This window comes from Phragmites australis, chromosome 8 (genome assembly GCF_958298935.1).
Source record: "Phragmites australis chromosome 8, lpPhrAust1.1, whole genome shotgun sequence".
NCBI classification, from domain to species: Eukaryota; Viridiplantae; Streptophyta; class Magnoliopsida; order Poales; family Poaceae; genus Phragmites; species Phragmites australis.
The window spans coordinates 35,512,250-35,531,081 of record NC_084928.1 but is presented as its reverse complement, the minus strand read 5'-3'; the positions used below and the strand labels follow the sequence as shown (position 1 = coordinate 35,531,081).

The 18,832-nt window shown below is 42.7% G+C and overlaps 2 protein-coding genes across 6 annotated transcripts; both read right to left on the bottom strand.

Annotated features, from left to right (window-relative positions):
• Nucleotides 1-441: 441 nt before the first annotated feature.
• Nucleotides 442-4,691, bottom strand: LOC133927274 (2-oxoglutarate-dependent dioxygenase 33). Of its 5 annotated transcripts, none has more exons than XM_062373654.1 (12): nt 4,530-4,691; nt 3,818-3,933; nt 3,211-3,332; nt 3,064-3,127; nt 2,910-2,977; nt 2,477-2,535; nt 2,245-2,398; nt 2,106-2,125; nt 1,815-1,861; nt 1,041-1,121; nt 864-953; nt 442-778 (listed from the first exon to the last, which is right to left on the bottom strand). In XM_062373654.1, the coding sequence occupies exons 1-12, from the start codon at nt 4,561-4,563 to the stop codon at nt 650-652; spliced, it is 984 nt and encodes a 327-aa protein (XP_062229638.1). In that variant the 5' UTR covers nt 4,564-4,691; the 3' UTR covers nt 442-649. The 5 variants fall into 5 exon arrangements, with proteins under 5 accessions (XP_062229638.1, XP_062229639.1, XP_062229640.1 ...); XM_062373655.1 differs by having other exon boundaries at nt 3,211-3,329; XM_062373656.1 differs by lacking the exon at nt 4,530-4,691 and adding an exon at nt 4,222-4,404.
• Nucleotides 4,692-7,228: 2,537 nt separating this feature from the next.
• On the bottom strand, nt 7,229-14,925 carry LOC133927273 (uncharacterized). The gene is made up of 16 exons (XM_062373653.1): nt 14,789-14,925; nt 14,556-14,708; nt 12,437-12,541; nt 12,273-12,344; nt 12,119-12,190; nt 11,805-12,041; nt 11,200-11,310; nt 11,004-11,117; nt 10,785-10,886; nt 9,726-9,794; nt 9,529-9,635; nt 9,048-9,131; nt 8,862-8,958; nt 8,591-8,710; nt 8,234-8,418; nt 7,229-7,902 (listed from the first exon to the last, which is right to left on the bottom strand). Exons 2-16 carry the CDS (start codon nt 14,658-14,660, stop codon nt 7,614-7,616), a joined length of 1,869 nt encoding a protein of 622 aa, XP_062229637.1. The 5' UTR covers nt 14,661-14,708; nt 14,789-14,925; the 3' UTR covers nt 7,229-7,613.
• Between the last annotated feature and the right edge of the window lie 3,907 nt (nt 14,926-18,832).

Genomic DNA, 18,832 nt, shown 5'->3' with positions numbered 1-18,832 from the left:
CTTCAAAGTGCCGACTACTTTTCCCCAAAGCCCCGCACGAACTTAGGTAATATCCGGCCAATCCCAGAAATCCACAAACTTCCTTCAAGTTGGTTGGCCGTGGCCAATTCTTGACCGCCTCAATATTCTTCCCATCAGTCTACACCGTGCCGCCTCCGATCACGGGGCACGGATAGGTACGCTTGGATCGTTTCACCTCCAACTGATGCTCGGCCAATATCGCGAACACCCGGCGCAGTAGACGTTCGTGCTCCTTCAGGGTCTGACTGTAAATCAAGACGTCGTCGATCAAAGCAAGCACCCCCTTCTGAAGCAGAGGAACGGACAATCGTGGCTGTTCCATCGGAAAGGAACGGACAGGATGCAACGCTCGGAACATTCACTGCCTCTTTTGACGGACAGGAAAGATCCTGCACTTCGCAAAATTAACAGCAGGCTACATTGACTGAGCAACAGAATTGCTCTCAGACTCAGACATGCTGTAACTTTGTAGGTAGTATGAGATCATACAAAACAAACAGCGTTGGACAAGGCGCTTATACATCAGATCCACAGCAACATCGCAAATGATCCAACAGATTTTATCGATGAAACATTGCGATCCGAATGTAATGTTTCGGTACAGATTTATTTCGGCAACCCCCAAAATTTACATGACGAAGTTCGTCTGGACTTTCTGAACCAAATGCTCCCCATACACAACCTTTTGGTACTTCGCGGCGCCACCCGTTTTCTCGCGGCAGAACTCGACAGGCTCTATGGCAGCATCAAAGTTGGACTGTGGCATCGGTTTCAGAAAACTGAGTCAGAAAGATGGCACCAAAAAAAAGTGCAGAACTGCGAAAACTGAGAGCTATATATACCTCATAGAAGAACGCAACAGATACACGGTAACAAGGGGAGTTGTTGACAACTCTATGGAGTGTGGGTTGATATATTCCATTTGACCAAACCTGAATCCGAAGCGTTTATCAGTAAGCGCATCATGTTAGGAAACAATCTAAGTAATCAGGGAAGTTGCAAGGAAACTAAGAAAAAACCTTCAGCATGTCACCGATGTTGCAAACGAAGGTTCCAGGAATCGGCTTGGCATATATCCACTCACCAGAACGGTTTTGGACCTGAAATTTAATTACCAAAGATTTTATGCAGATCACTTTTTTTTGTTTCACCCAGTGAAGATAGGAATCCTGGACAATGGACTGCAAGAGCAGGATACGTAGAAGTAATTTGAAGATACATAGAATGCAAAGAACAGGAGGACTATGGAAACAGAAGTCTCAAGCTTGTTTATCAAATCAAGTTCTCATCTTGGGTCCCTTTTATTTGTAGAATAGAAGAAACTGGACAGAGACAATTTCAAACATAAGAACTAGTGAAGAGAAAGGACCATCAAGTATGGCGTGGACCTAGATTCAAGGTTCATGTAATGAAAATAATAAATTGTATGGCCCTTCTGAGGAAACGAGAAATGTTGATGATTCAAATTAACCGTACGACCTTATGTTTAGTTCTAGAAGTGTTAGTGCTCTGTACTGGTCCTGTAAGCTGGCAAGTCCAGCATAAGACTGGATTCCATATTCGCTTTCAAAGCCGGAACATTTTTCTTCAAAAAGAAAATAAAAGTGAGGACGATCCTTTTGTCTAAAAATTAACTTCGTGGTCACATTCTCAGAAACACGATCATATCCATAAAAATGGGGAGGCAATAGATTCAGATAAAAAAAAATCTGAACACGATTGACATGGGAAGCAGATGGTGCAAGTTGTGATGAATAAATACATGATATACATGAGAGTGAAGAAACAAGTACCTCAAGGGCACAAATATCATCATCCTGATTGACCAGTGTCAGAAGCCCTGCAGTTTTAACCAAATGAGGAAAATGATCTCCAATTTTTTTATAAGTACAACAGCCACCACCAATATTCAGAGATAACACCAAAGATCAAAAAAGCAAGTGGTTTTCTTAGGAAGTAAGACAATCATAGTATGGAGTGTTAACAAGACAATGATGGCATACACAAATCAAGAGTTACTATAGTCAGCAATTCCACATATACAAGTCTACTTCCAATGAAACTTCTTGAATAGATGTACTAACCATAATCTGTATGAGCTCCACTGGATTTGTCGTCGAACACAGGAAAGACAAAAGAAAAGCAGTGTGAGAAGTATCCACCCAGTAAGCATAATTTTCAGGACATACTGCAAAATAGAAATGGCCGGATTGTATTGATTACCATCCAGTATCAGTGCGCTGCTCTTCTGGAATATCCACCGGATAACCAATCAATCTTAAAACCCAGAAAGGATCTCCAGCTGTTTCCCCTTCAAAAGCATCAATTGTCCCTCCCAATGCCAAGGCTATACCTCGCATGATCTTTCTTGAAAGATCTGCAATGAAAAATGGAATAATAGACACTACCAATGATGAGCAAAAAAAGAATGTTGAAAGTAGGTCGAGAAGTGGACCTCTGCATAGGTTGATATAGTCTTCCAGCAATACTTCAAAATTTGATGGGTATTCAGGCCTGTATGAAAGGTAAACGATTATTTTCTTTGGTAGAAACAACATAAATTGAGTGGCCGCTTGGTGCAAGAAAATCATCACTTGATGCAGCTATTGTTTCACTACTCTATCTCATGAATGATGAAGAAAAATTGTTGACAAGTGAATGGAACTGTGTCAGTGCTAAAGAAGTTATTAGTTATCACGTCATCTTTGCACTCAGTTCACTGTGCTCATGTGTGTACACCTATTTCATATACAATCTTTGTCGAGTTTAATGCACAAAAAACAAGCCAGAATTTGCCATATTTTTCAAGAGTACAAACATATGTGGTGCCCTAAGATGTACCTTGAGAACAAAGAGCAGAGATGGAAAGTTGGAATTTTGAAACATACCATAAATTAGATCCTGCCATTGGTTTACCAAGATCTCCATATTTGCCAGGTTCAATAGGAGTGTAGCACTAACATGTTTGTTCTCAGGGTTTAGCTCTGACCTCTGAACAGCTCAAAGCATGACAAGAATATACACAGGCAAAAGTAAACTTACATCAATTGCTTCGTGCATATCAGGTTTACCCTTGGTAACATTCTCCCCTACTCTTTGATACCCTCTGAAAATAAACCATCAGAAGTTTGTCAAGGACCAAACATGGAACTATAAGGAAAAACATTGGACATATTTAAGCAACCACACCTATATCCACTCTGAGGTGTCATCTTGATCTTTAATTTTTCCTCATAAGGAAGCTGAAAGAATTTGCGCGTTACATCCCTGACTTCCCTCATTAGCGATTCAGAAATACCATGGCCTTTCTGCTAACAATGTAAAAGACTGAATTTACCTTAGTCAGCTTTTACAATAACACATTTTTTAGCATGTGGCAGAATAACTCAACTGCATAAAGATTCATTTTCCCCATTAAATAGAATTATGGAAAGCCAACTGTATATATGCTTCCATCGTACAAATAGGTCGAACATGATATAAAAAATATTACTACGTTACAGGCTATTAATGATGTAATTCCAACATGTTTCTTGTAAATTGTTAATGCTATATATTCCCATTTTTATTTGAAACATCATGACATAAACAAACCTGCTTGTGCTTTATTGGTACAGTTTACTTAAATTTTAAAACGGGTTGTTTTGCTATCACAAAGTTAACAAGTAATTATTTCAATGTTTTATTGTTCAGACACCATAGCATCGGGGGACAAAAAATGAACCCATACAATTTGCTTAAAAGTTTGAACAGGTTGTCGGCTATCACGCTATCACAGAGTTAAACGAGCGATTACCACATAAAAGAATCCGGCCTCCTTACAAGCGTCTTCCAACATTCGGACAACTTCCAACAAATCCTTGTCGTTGGCCATATTTGGATCATCAATCTTTTCAACAAGTGGGCTAATATCTGACGATGAGAAAAATAAGGTAACTCCATTTAAATTGAGATATCAAAGTATCAACTGCATCCAGCTCTCTTAAGACAGAAGCTGCATCTACCAAAAGTTTAAATTTGGCATCGCTTAAAAAATCATTGAAGAGGTGCACCTCCTCAGGGGGAAAAAATCCTTCTTTATAATTTGGGAAAGCTGTCTTTGAAACCTTTTTAAAGTTGAAGTGGTAAGATTCGCAAGAAGAGTTAGAACGGTGCCAAACTTGTCCGAATTCTAACCCAGATTGAAGTAGTTATTCCTACCACATCATGTAGTGAACAAGCAACTGGAATTGCCGTCCCGAACGCACACAGAAAAGCTGCAAAAGCAGAACCTGCAATCCAAAAGGGCATCTAATTCTGAAGGATGGGCGGCTTTGTTCCACCGAAGGAGTCAAAGAGGGAAGGAAATGTGGCGAACCAAAATTCCATATTTCCGGAAGCAGAAGCCGATCCGGATACCAGAATCTTTTTTTTTTTTTTTTTACGAAGCAGAATCTGGATCTTGCAGACAGAATCGTATCTAGAGAACAGATAGACGCGCAATTAACCGGAGAACGATAGCTGCGTACCGATCAGGGGGATCGCCTTGAAGTCGGAACCCATGGTGTAGAGAGAGAGAGAGAGAGAGAGAGCTTGGGGTTTGGAGATAAGCGAAACCGATCGTTGTTTGGGTTAGCAGCGATGGGCGACGGCTGGGCTAGCTATCTCGTTGACGACTGGAGTGAGGACAAACGGCGTGACGTCTGATTCGCCTCCCTCAATCATGTGACGCAGAGGGGGTGTCTGCTGCGGATCCAGATTCAGTAACAGTATTTTGCAGACGGTACATAGTAATGTAACTGTGAATGAGGTAATATAGCAAATATACTATTCGCATAGATACTATATTATTGAATTTCATCCGTTCATATGTGATCTAACTACTAAAGAGTGGAGTAAAGTCACCATGATTTCACTATAAAGTCCGTGAATTCGAGTTTGCTAAGAGAGACCGGCTCTTCCGCTTTTTGTTGCCAATGCAGCCAAGTGGAGGCCAATCATAATGCTTGCAAACTACAACGGCTACGTTTGTTAGAAATCAAATGTCACCTACTACCAGACTACCGGTAGTTGTACCCGCCTGTTGTGTATTAGACGTTCGTTAACAGATATCTTTCGAATAGATATTTTTTTATTATATATATTGTATATCTATTATGTATGTAGATGTATTGTAATTCACTATTGTGTCACACTGCAGTTACGATAAAAATAGTATAGTTGCAACTTATAAGATATGTCAGTTATTACAAACATATATTGTTGTAATTAGGTACCTTATCTAGTCGTAATTATGCACTTTTTTTTTGTCTCTGCGCACATCCCCGGTTATGATCCAAAAAGTAATATAGTTGCTATCGTAACTAACTGTTTTGTCATGTGATTGTAACTCAACTATCTGTCATTACGTAATTGATTATTTTCTTAGTCGTAACTGTGATCGTAACTAGATCACCTCTGCGCACACCTTAGTTATGATCCAAAAAGCAGTATAGTTACTATTGTAACTGATTTTTTTGTTATGCGATCGTAACTCAACTATCTGTCCTGTTGTAACTGACTACTTTCTTAATCGTAACTGTGATCTCAACTGAATCACCTCTGTGCACGTCCCAATTACGATCAAAAAGCAATACAGTTGCTATCGTAACTGATTTTTTTATGCGATCGTAACTTAACTATATGTGCTGTCATAACTGACTATTTTCTTAGTCGTAACTGAAGGTGACGCAGCAGTAAACTACGATATTTCTCCTAATTATACACTTTTTATTATGTGATCGTAACTCATCTATATGTGTCATCGTAACTGATTAGTTTTTTAGTCGTAATTAGGGTGGTGTGAAGATGGTTGCAGCAACTGAAGGTGACGCAATGTAGTTCACTGTTACGACTAGATACAGAATAGACTCGCTGAGTGTGTGTATATATATATATATATATATATATATATATATATATATATAATATTAATCAATAAGAATAAAAAGTTCAAATCAATTTATTCATTATCTACTACTTTACATTGCAACTCTTACTCTAATAACGTTCACATTCGTCACACCACCTTTTTAGAGCAATGCTGATTGATCCCTGCTGCGATGAGAGAGAAAATCCGTTACACTTACGCCACTTCAATTTTCGCACTTTCCTCAACTTGCCACTCTAGAGATTGCTTTGCAAAATACCGGCTTCGAAGGTGGCAGGATGTCAGATAAACATTAAGGGTGTGGTTGTTTCCCAACGAGGTTTCGTACAGTTTATCGTGTAAACCTATTAAGTGAAGTTATATTTATTTAGACAGACTAAGTTGGGTTTATATTTGATCAAATAAATTTAAGGTTGTATGAATAGAAATAATAGTTGATATTTTGATTAGTTACTCGCATAAAAATACTTTAATATAACCTATATCCGCTGAGTTATGCTACGTAATGAAGTTCAAATCGAGTTTTACTCTGGATAAAACCATATATTTATACCTAAAGATGGCCAACAAGAACGTACCGGGTAGGCCGACCCGAGGTATGATATTGTAGGCACGGTCCAGACAAGAGGGTAGACGGGCTGAGCCGTGCCTGGGCCACACCTCGGCACGGTGGACCGGCACAAGCACGGCCCAGGCACGCCTCGCACCGGTTGTCCGCCCCTACACCATCTCGCCGCCCCACCCTGCACTAGCTGCTCGCCCCTACGTTGCCTCATTGCCTGATCGCGCCTATCCTGCTCGATCGCTCTACCCGACCCCACTGCCCAGTGGCCCGGCACGATACTATGCTTCACGGATCGTACCATAGGCTGAGGACGCAATACGCGGACCGGTACAGCACAACTCGTTACAGTATATAGACCTATCAAACCGTGTCAAGCTAGACCCGTATCGAGCCAACCCGATTAACCCATTTAACCATCTCTCTTTATACCTATCGAGCTATACTATAACCATAGACGAAAATAACCAAACATTTTTTTAAAGATTTTAAACATCTGTTGAGCCATGACAGGAGATGCGAGAACCAAACACACCCTACCATGCAAACTGTGTGAGAAAGACATCTTTAATGATCACGAGATGAAAAAATTAGATTGCCCAACCCCACAAATGCATTTGTTAACTAGATACATATCGAGCTGTTAGCATGGCAAGATTAAACGACGACGAGACGGCCAGCTTATAAACCATTCCGGTTTATATACTGGTGACAAGTTCTTCAATGATTCCATCCAGTTAAATAAAGATACATAATAGAAACAACACCAATCAATGTGTCTGCCACGTTAGATCGTTGACGTCCCAATATGAATCTTTCGATGGACCATTCTACATCAAACACTAGTAATTTGGTACATAATCTCAACCACTTTTCACTCTCTTTTTTGTAACACATGTTTACTTTACACTTCATCCCAAAGATAACCTGCTTGGGCTGAACACATTGCAAAAGAATGGGCTGTTAAACCCTACTACCAACTATGAAAGAAAGATCCCATATATGTTTGATAGTCATATAATCTGCCACCTCCCTCAGCAGTCAGCACATGCATCTCATAGCATCCGGCCGTTGTCCATGATGTGAAGAACAAGTTGGCTGAAACAATCTTGTAACGCCCAACTATGATGGAGGGCTCACTGAAGGTCTGATCCTCGCAGGCATGCTAAGGCCAGAATCACTGTTCATAGTCACTGGATGGTAGAAAGAGCGGCGCGGCGTTATGGACATCTTGTTCATCGAATATTCCAAGTCGTCATCACTGTTGAAATCTATCTCAACATGGTCATCCAAGCTGCCCACATTCATTTCAGGTGCATCAAGGTCCCCAAGCTCATCATCATCATCACTGTTGCTGTTGCTGTATGTTGTCTTGACCATGGACCAGAACTCAAAATTTGGACGCATATATCTGCAGGGACAAAGGGTTATCAAGCAGAAGAAACATTGATAAATAGGTCAATTAGCAACTGGATTATAAAAAAAAAAACCTCCCCATGCAGATTGAATGCACATAAAAAAGGATGGAACAATTAGGAACTGAAATTCCTATAAACTTATGTAGTATAACCTTATCCAATGCCATCACCCCGGTATAGTGTGGCAACAGTTTAATGAGTTGAGGATTGCTAAGACAGACTACTGAAAATCTACCAAGAGCGCAAACAAGCAGCATTGGAGGAGTAAAAATATGGTGGTGCTAGAACTGGCCTAAGAGCGCTCTTATTTTGTATGATACAAACCTGTCAGATTCTTTCAGCAAATATGGATCAAATGGGAAGAACATGTCAAGTCTATTAAGTCCCCCAAAAGCCTTTGATAAATCAGATTCAATTGAGTCTTCAAATGCTGAATCCAAAGATGCATTGAACAGCCTTGCAGCCTTAGCCTGTCTCAGGAATTCGTTTACTATTGAAGGCAAACATACCTACAAAATCAAAAGGCATGTAATTACAAAATGTAAATAACAGCATATTGTAAGCAACTAATGATCTGCAGGTATCAATATGGAGCTGCTATCGAGATAAGTAAAGAAAAATGATGAGTGTGGTAGCTATGAAAGGAGATATCAAAGGTGATAGGGAATGTGCCATACAAACCTTTAGAGGCTCCAGTGGGTGGGTAAAGATATATCCGATCGGCATTTGAAAAAGCTGTGATTTAAGATTTGGGTAGTCCATAATAGACCTCAAGCGAAAGCAAAGGATATACATCACAGCCTGCAAGATAAGATATGTGTAAGAATATGTCCAGACAACATATGATGCTGGGACAGGCAAAAGGAAGGTTTAGCAAACAACATTTGGATATGAACAACTATACTTCTCGTTTGGCATAATTTACATACTAAAAGAATACGGCACAACAAACCTGGCAGGTAGCATAAAATATTTGATGATTTACAGCCTTGGTCGTCGTCCCTCTGTTATTCTGAAGGTCGCAGTAGTCAACACACCAGTCCACTAACCTGTGCAAAGCATATAAAACAAATTTCATATCTCAAATGAACAAATATACAAAACGTAGACAAATTCTGTGTTCACTGAAGAAATCAACCTTTTGAGTACACCAACAACTGTATCCGCGGAAATGAACCTTGCCCTGGACAGATAGCTTCCAACATATGAAACTGCAGACATTCTGCGCTTGAAAAACATAACTGGTTATTAGCGTTTCTTCAACCTTTAACTTGTACAGATTATATATCAAATTAGCTACAAATTGATATTAGAGTCATATGTGCAAGTTAGTTAAATCTCTGAATCTCCGTCAGTGATTCTGTTTGTCCTTGCCCACACCTTTCTGCCAGAAGTGTAGTAAACTTTTGTGAAGAAAATGTGTCTCTGCCAGGTGGCTTACACAGCTAAGTGTGGCCAGTGATGTGCTACACTTGTGGTTGTGAAGCAGACACCAGTCTCAGAAATGTCAAAACTTTCTTTACATGATTAAGGCAAAGCACGACCGAACAACCTTTATATGCAATGGCAGTTATGATTGAGACAAAACTGCATTCCTGATATGGTAAAAAAGAACTTACCTAGATATTGGATCCTCTTCCTTCTTAGTGAAAATGTCAGTAAGAAAAAGGGCAAACTCAAGACCACAGATTTCAGGATCCAGTGAACAGGCATAAAACATGATAAACTGCAAAATACAATTGAAAAGTCAATAAATGAGGTTGAAGTGATAGCAAATAAAGTGAATCTAGTTTAAAGAGGGAAAGTTAATCATAACCTGGGCAAATTTGGATTTGTGCACCCTCAGGACAGATGCTCGAAAGATGGTCTTCAGAATGTCAAATTCCTGTCCAGGACAAACAAAACATGAGTAATAGTATATCAAAATGGAAGTGCAGAAACTTATTAACAGATCATCTAGAGTCGCAAACTACCATATTAACTTCAATCAGTTACGGGTAAAGCATTTGATGAGTGCCAGTTATCAATTATAGAAAACACAACAACCTCTAACAGAACAAAAAATCCTAAATAAATGCATCGCTCAGGTTTTGCTTGACATTGACCTGGTTAAGGGTCCATTGTTAAACAGTGGTTGGTGATGTACTTGAATTATCTGGTGGGTTGGGTTGAGCCTAGTGGTTTTGAGAGTTTCTATGGGTCAAGTGGAACAAGCAGCATAGAGACCAAGGCAAAGATTAGAGCTCTCTAGTTTGCATGTTTGAGACTAAATATGCCCAATGACACCATAATTAAAGGACCTCTTAGACTAGTACATAGTTGTGGCAAAAAGAGGAGCTCGACCACGAAGCAAATTGCAATTGAAGGGCTAAAGGATAGATGAAGCCTTTGAACTATTGGGAAATACATCTCACAAGATGATGTCTGTTGCCTGTTACAGGGTAGCCAACTAGCCACTACCATTGTTCAGCTTCGAGCCACCGGCGACACCAAGTAGGTCACCATCGGCTGTCAGAGAAGCAGATGAAGAGGAAATTGCCCATAATCCACCACACCCCATGCCATCAAAACTTTTGCGTGTTGATTTGGTTTGGGTTGGGCAGGGGGTAGCTGGGTTAACCTGGCCAATAAACAGCCGTGCAAGGCATTTTATGGGTGACAAAATTAGAAAAAACCAATAGAGGCATACCCATACACGCATAGGCATATAAACAAGAAAAATCCCTTAATAAACAATTAGGTTATAACAAACTTTGTGTGGCAATGTTTTCATATATCAGTGCTATAATAATATTTCCTTATTCCCAAGCAGAATAAGATAAGAGATGATGACAGAGGATTCATTTTCCAAGTTAAGGACCAACCATGCACTCACCTTGGGTAAGCGACCATTTTCTGCGCATGACTTAAGGTGCTCGCACACAACAACCATTAAACCATCAAGTTTTTCGGCACAGGCATTTCCTCCAAAAAGGGCCTAACCAAAAAGTAAGGCTTGAGTCATTCTCGATTAAGTACGCAACAAATCTGCAGCACATTTGTTATTAAAGCTACTAAATTAGTAATGTACAAGAAAATTCCAAATAAGACAAACCTTTGTTCCTTCTTGGCCAAGGTTATCCTCATCCTCATCCAAATCTTCAAGCTCCATGTCGAATATACCTTTGTTATGTTCCTCTTGAAGAATGTCTTCCCAAGTTATATTAACCTGTAGGTCGCCAATCAACTAATAAGATCATGAATTAATTGCAGGATAGACTATCTAGCAGTATAAAAAGAAAGACGCATACGTCCAATTCCGTAAGTAGATCCACAACTTTCGCCAACAATAAAGCTCCAATAAGGTCCCCCATTCTGTCAATATCAAGACCCAACATGCACTCGACAAACGATACCATCTTCTGCAAAGACATTACCCAAAAGTAAGATCGTTTGCTTACAAGCAGCATGAGTTGTACATGTGTACATATCACAAGGTAGGAACCATAAACTATCAACACAACTATTGATAAAAAAAGCCCAGATAGTTTTGCAAGGATAAATGCATGAAACAAAACATGCCTAAGCGCTAAAAAGGTGTGCAAAGGCATCAAATAGGTAAACACACGCAGAAAGCATTTCACAGAAACTGGACGGACAGCTAAAGGCAACTAATGTAGTTTAGTTTACTTCACATTTTTTCAAGCATCCCCCCATCCCACCGTGGCAACAAGAAACAAGATAAAGAAAGAAATAAAGGAAAATACAGAACGCATAAACAGAGAGAGAAATAAGGAGATAGCTTGAGTTCCTTTTTAGGATACATATATTACTAGAAATAACTCAAGAAATTTGGGATATATAAGCACAGCAAAATTGCTACCGAAAAAAATCATCTTACAGAACTGACACTTACAGCTTTGTTATCAAATAACTTTGGCATACTCCTATCTATTATATCCTTTAACATCCTTGGTGCTAATGGTACAGTGTCAGAAATCATTTTCAAACTCTCATGCAACTGAGAATAGATTTCTTTCTTCCTTGCAAACCATCTTGGCTGCTCCATGAACAGAATAAGTGGTCCAGGTGGAGTGAAGTTATTCACAAGCATCTGCAAACATTCTCTAAGGAACTGGTCTGCCACAGCAGCCTGCATAAACAAAAAATAATCAGAAACTTGTACACGGATCTTGCAGGAAACTCTGAATATGCGATCGGGGAAGTTACCAATCGGGTGATTAAATCCAAAAGTGTATCCCTTGTGTCTCTGTGGAAGTACCAGATGCACGTGGTAAATATCTGAAAAGAATGTTTTTAGTATGATCTGATTTATTCAACATATATAAGGAAACTTAAGAATGAGCACTCAGGATTACGTTACATTGTGCAATAGTGCATGATGGTATATGATGTCTATCTTGGATACTGCTTCTGACAGTGCCTTCAAAGTGGTCTGAAAAAGTAGGGAATATAAGCATTTAACAGATGAGATAATGAACTAAGTATGGAAAGGGTGGACAAGTCAAACTAGGGCTAAGAACTTACAACAAGCAAAGCTTCATCATCAGGACTCCTTTTTTTGGTAGAGTCTACAATGCTGAGCAGGATATCATACTGATCCTTGTCCCTCAGATCAACTAGGAATGGATCCTAAATGAAAGGTGGGCATGTTAAAAGTTTTACATAGTATTCTTGAGGGAAGTAGGAAAGTTGTAAGAATAAAAAATATAATGTTAATAATTTACATAGTATCCTCCAAGGAACTCATAAAGTCATTAAAATAAAATAAAAAACAATTTTGCTCCTGAGTCCTAATAGACCCTTGTTGGAGGATGAAACCATAAGAAAAACTGATAGATGGAGCAAATTCCCCGTAGCAAGGGATTGAACTAAAGGTTGATATATTCAATCAGCAAACTGAGCTCAGAACAGGAAAAGCAAAATATACACGATGTACATCATCCACAAATGATCGATGCATTTTGCATTCCATCTGGCGAGCCTTTTAAATGACGAGGTATTCTCCAATCTCCATGAAAAACATAGCTGCAATAAAAAGATTGCAACTACAGACTACTCTCTAAAAGTGGCACTGCGACACTGCAATTAACTCTGTTTGTTACCTGTTGAAACATGTACAGTATGCAGGTTCCATAGTTAGTGGGTTTCATTTGTGAATATCAGAAAGAACCAGAATTTGCTAATCAAACACCCATAACTTGAAAATAATCACCTTCCAATTTTCCTAACTCCACACCGCATATGCAGCTGGAGCATTTTGGCATGTCTTCCAGAGCACTCTTTGATTTTGAACTTGAATGCAGGACTAGAAAGTTCACTGCAAATCTCGATTTTGTTCTGAAGAATATATTTTCCATAGCACAATAAGTGAATGCATTATTGCATTTGTTATTCAGATAGCAAAACTTTAATGTTTAACAAACCTCCGCACAAACGATTGATGAAAGATGTATGTCACTTTACTCATCCCTAATGTTCTAGAAGCTAAGAGAAATTTAGACAGAAGCTCTATAGACACGAAACAACATCAAATGGCAGAATTTAATTACATATCAAACGCCCTAATATTATTTAGAATACTCTCACGTTTAGCCTGTTTTCAAGTTTAAAGTTATTTGCTAGGAACTACTTCGAAATTCGAAGATCATGTCCTAGTTCTTTCAAATTGGTTTCAGGACATGCCTAATAGCATTTCCAAAACAGGCGAAACTACAGCAGCTGTTTAAGGAGGTGCTTTCTCAGCATAAGAATAGGGCCTGGTATACTTCCATGCCTCGCGTAGTAACCACGTACAAGACTTTAGTTGGAGTACAAGCAACCTAGTATATTGTGTCTGATTTTACAGTCCCACGAACAACTCTGGAGAGATGCAAGGGTGCGTTTGGTTGCCTGCATATGGCTCAGCCTGGCCCATGGGATGCAGGCAGCAGGTGTTTAGTTGCTTGCGTGCCACCCTGAAACTGGCTCTCGAGATGCAAATGCATGCACTTAGCCTGGCTCTGCAGATACGGGATGCAAATGCGTTTCTACATAGCCAGGCTTGCTGGATGCAGTATAGTGCCTAGCTAATGATGTTATTAGTGTGTGATTAGTGCATATTAAGTGATATTAATGTACTTTGAAGAGTATTAAGGCTTAATAAGATAAACTAATGATTATAATAGTATAATGACATAAAATAAATATCATGATAACATTTGTTTGTACATTTTTGTCTCATGCAATATGTCTTAGCACGAGCAACCAAACACTATCTCTTCTCAGTCAGGCTAAACAGATACATGCAACCAAACAAATTGCTACTATATGCACTCAGCCTGGCTAAGGTGAGCCTGGCTCACAGATACGGGCCAAGCTCAAGCATGCGAGCAACCAAACGCCCCCTAAATTTACTAGCCTCTACCAGCACCCTTTTCGCTCATGCCCACAGCTCAACGCAAGGCTAGACTGAAACTTTGGAGTCTTAATTGCTTCATAATTCAATCCCAAATAGAAGAGTAAACACCAAACGCAAACAAGCCAGCCATCACCAAAACACCAGTGCCGAATCCTCCCCCCGAAACCTCCCAGAATCACTCTCCGCATCATCTTACACGCGACTCCAACAAAAAAACCAAAGGAGGGAGGAGCAGGAGCTCCGTACCATTCGCACGGACTGGAGCACGTGCTCCACCATCCAGAACGCCTCGGAGTCGCTGATGGCCTCATCCGCCACCTCCATATCGTCGCGCCGCAGCTCCGCCCCCATCGCCAGCTGCCCACGACACCTCCCCGGAAGAATCTAGCGCGCGAAAACCTACAAAAACCGACTTAATCAAGGATGAATCCGGCGACCAAGTGGCGGAGATTCGGGAGGATACGGTCGGGGATCCCTACTTGTTCGTCGGGAGGAGGAAGGCGGCCGCGAGGAGGCGGTTGGCGGCGGCGAGGCGCGAGGCCTAGGGTTTTTGTGGGAGCGTGAGAGAGGGAGGGGAAGCGCGTGGGAGTGAGAAAAACAAGTTTATTCGCGGGCAGTGAAACGCGGCGTCGGGGCGGTTCCGGAATTTTTTTATGTTTATAATTTTAAAATTAAAAAATTACAAAAATATATTTCCGTTTTAAAAATTTACGGATCTACGCTCCATGTCGTCCTTCCAATTGTATTCCAATGCTATCAAAATCAAAATAATATTGGAATAGTTATGAAATTTTTTGAACAAATATATGATGTAGATGATGCTATTATCTAACTCTTAAAAAAATAGACAAGAATGTGACTTCCGCAATGAGAAACATATTGTCGGAGGATTAACTCCAGTCGTAGGGATCCCGAGAGATCCCTTTTTAGAGATTCGGTCGGGGGATGATCCTGAATAAGTTCGTCGGAGAAATAAATGGGAATGAACGCAATGGCCGGTGGTGGGGATGTTGACCTAGTGCAAGAAGAAGTAAATGCACCAAAATTTAGACAGGTTCGGACCGCACGGGGGCGTAATACCCTACTCCTGTATGGATGCTATAACTGTCCTGAGGAAGTCCCTCAAGGATGTCGATGGTTACAAGAATATGGGCCTATCTAAGAGCTTGAAGCTCCTTGTTCTTCGGTTGGAACTGGGCTCAGCCTTCCTCATGGTGTTCTCTTGCGCTGTGTTCTTCGTGTCTGCTCTTGGTCTCTGTTGTGCTATTCTTTGTCTCTTGTTCTGTCTCTATTTTTTGTCCTCACTGCTTCTGTGCCGCCGGCTGTTTTAAGTACTCGCTGGCCGTGCATGCCCCGAACGGAAGGAGGGGGGCTCGAGTTTCGAGACACCATAAATGGAAAGGGCGTCATCATTTCCTCTGGGCGAAGTGACCGGGGGTGGAAAATGCGTCGCACGCCCGGTCACCCGTCACCATAAATACCCTGGCAACGGGCGCCGTGGAGAGGGCCCACCGGGCAGCCGTAGAGCAACCCGGTGTGCTCGCCCTGTCTTGTTCCCCTGCCATAGCAGTGCGGCAGACCGAACGTCTTGATCCTTATGACGTTATCCCGAGACAAGCCGGATGGCACGGGACGGGACTCGTGCAATTAATAACCCCACGCCTCTCTGCCAAAACATGGCAGGGACTGACGCTGAGCGTGGCGGGAGCAGTTGGAGGCGTCAGGCCACGCACGCTCATTAAATGCAGCTTCGTGCCTTTGACTGGTTGACACCTCATCGGTAGGCCCCTCGGAAGTCTTTCTGGGTCGTCGGGGTACCGAGTGCTTGGGGGTACTGTTCACCTCCCCGAGCACTCTCTCCCGAGAATGCCTTTCCTTGTCCTCGGGGGACCGAGTGCTCGGGGGCACTGTTCACCTCCCCGAGCACTCTTGTACGGACCTTCGGGGAACCGAGTGCTCGGGGGCTGCCGTACGCAGCCCCGAGCACTCTCTCCCGAGCACTCTTATACGGACCTTCGGGGAACCGAGTACTCGGGGGCTGCCGCACGTAGCCCCGAGCACTCTTGTACGTACCTTCGGGGAACCGAGTGCTCGGGGGCTGCCGCACGCAGCTCCGAGCACTCTCTCCCGGAACTTATCTCTTCTGGTCGTCAGGGTACTAGGGTGCTCGGGGGTGACCGTACACCTCCCCGAGCACTTTCTTCCCGGTACTTGGATTCCGTAGATCATCGGGGAACTGGGGTGCTCGGGGACCACTGACTGTGGCCCCAAGCGCCTTCTCCCGGGACTTAATCTTTTCTCATCTTGCAGGAGAGATCCCGCGGATGGCGTCATGTGGCGGATGGCTGGCTCGACCTCGGGATTCGGGGACCCCCAGTTCCTGATACACCGACACATATGTTGTCACTAAAGGTAAAAACGGCTCAGAATCGATCGAAATAAGGCTCCACTGTATTTAAAATCAATTTTTTTTTGTCAGAAGCATATTCGAATATGAATAGTTCAAATACGAATATGATTACAGATAATATTATAAACGAATACAAAATGAATATGGATTGAAAACGAATACAGCCGGTGAATATTTATCGGACCATGAAAGACCACTTAAATTATAAGTAAGATCATAACAAAAATAATAAATATATTCATATTAAAAAGTTACTATGCAATAGTTGCGAAGGCAGGGACCAAGATAATGGTTGGTTAATTGACTTCATATCATTAAATTAAAATGCAATCTAGGATACAACAGTTAGCTTGCTTACACTCGATGTATTTCTTCTTCCAGCAGCCATTTAGTCTCCGTTTGGTTAGGCTCCTATCCGGTTTCTCAGTCCAGAAGCCAAAAACCTAACCAAACAGCTCACTTTTGGAAGTAGCTTGCCAAAAGCGAGAAACAAAAATAAACTACTGGAAGCTGAAAGCTAGAAGTAAGTCGAAACATGCTTCTCTAGCTTTTGCGGGTGGATGACATGAGAGTGAGCATCGAGTTGAGTCATATTTACTCGAAATTGCCATCACATAAAAAGGATGAATCGGTGTCATCGTGGCCCCCCACGTGGCCTCGCGACTGAACACAGTCTGCACCTCTAGCGATTAGGGTTCTGAGCATCGTTGCCTCCAACCACAGCCTCCCGCCACCACTGGCCATGGACTCTGTCCATGGCTACCCATCGACGCCGCCTCCCATCAACGCCACCTCCTGCAGTAAACGGTACCGCCTCCTGTGGAGGCCGCTGCCTCCTCTCGTCGTTGCCGCCGCCCGTCAACCGTCGCCGGCCTTCACACGCCACCGAGGAGAGCTTCCCGAGCTATTGCTCCTCTTTCTCCCATCCTCTCTGTCGGAGGGTTAACTCCTGTCGCAGAGATCCTGGGACCCCTTTTTAGAGATTCGGCCGGGGGGATGATTCTGAATATGTTTGCTGGAGAAATAAATGGATGTAAATGCGATGGCAGGCGGGGTAGAATGATCTAATGCAAAAAAGAGTAAATGCACTGGAGGGATTTTTAGACAGGTTCGGGCCACACAGAGCGTAATACCCTACTCCTGTGTGGATGCTATAAATGCCCTGAGAATGTCTCTCGGGAATGTGCTGGTTACAAGAATGTCTGTCTATCCTAAAGCTTCGGACTCCTTGTTCTTGAGCTTCTATGCTTGTATGAAGATATTCTTCGATCTCTGAGCGAATGCTTGAGAGTTCGAGCGTCCTCTGTCTGGGATTCGCGTTGGATTTCACCTTGTCTTGTTCTGTCTGCGCCCGCCGGCTCTTTAAATACTCGCGGGCGGTAGCGTGCCCTGAAAGGGAGGGCACGAGTTCCAAGGCGCCATAAATGGAAAGGGCGTCATCATGGCCTCTGCGCGAGGTGACGGGGGTTGAAAACGCGCCCCCCGCCCGGTCTTCGGTTGTCATCATGGCGATGGCAACGGGCGCCGTGGAGAGGGCCCACCAGGCAGCCGCTGAGCGGCCCGGCGTGCCTGCCCGATCTTGTTCGCCTGCGACAACAACGCGGCAGACGGAACGCCTTGGGCCTCGTGATTCTATCCCGATGCGTGCCGGATAGCGCGGGATGGGACTCGAGTATTAAATGTCCCCACGCCCTTCTGCCAGAATATGGCAGGGACTAACACCGAGCGTGGTGGGAGCAGTTGTAGGTGACAGGCCACGCGCGCCCTTAAATGCGGCATCGGACCTTTCACTGGCTGATACCTCATAGCTGGACCCCTGTGGGGGCCACTGACGGAGGTCTTCTTGGGCTATCGGGGAACCGAGTGCTCGGGGGTCACTGTTCACCTCCCCGGGCACTCTCTCCCGGAAACACCCTCTTTTGGTACTCGGGGAACCGAGTGCTCGGGGGTCACTGTTCACGGCCCTGAGCACTCTCTCCCGGACTTGACTGTACGGGTCCTCGGGGAACCGAGTGCTTGGGGGCCGCTGCTCGCAGCCCCGAGCACTCTCTCCCGGAACTACCTTCCTGGGGTCCTCAGGGTACTCGGGTGCTCGGGGGTCACTATTTACCTC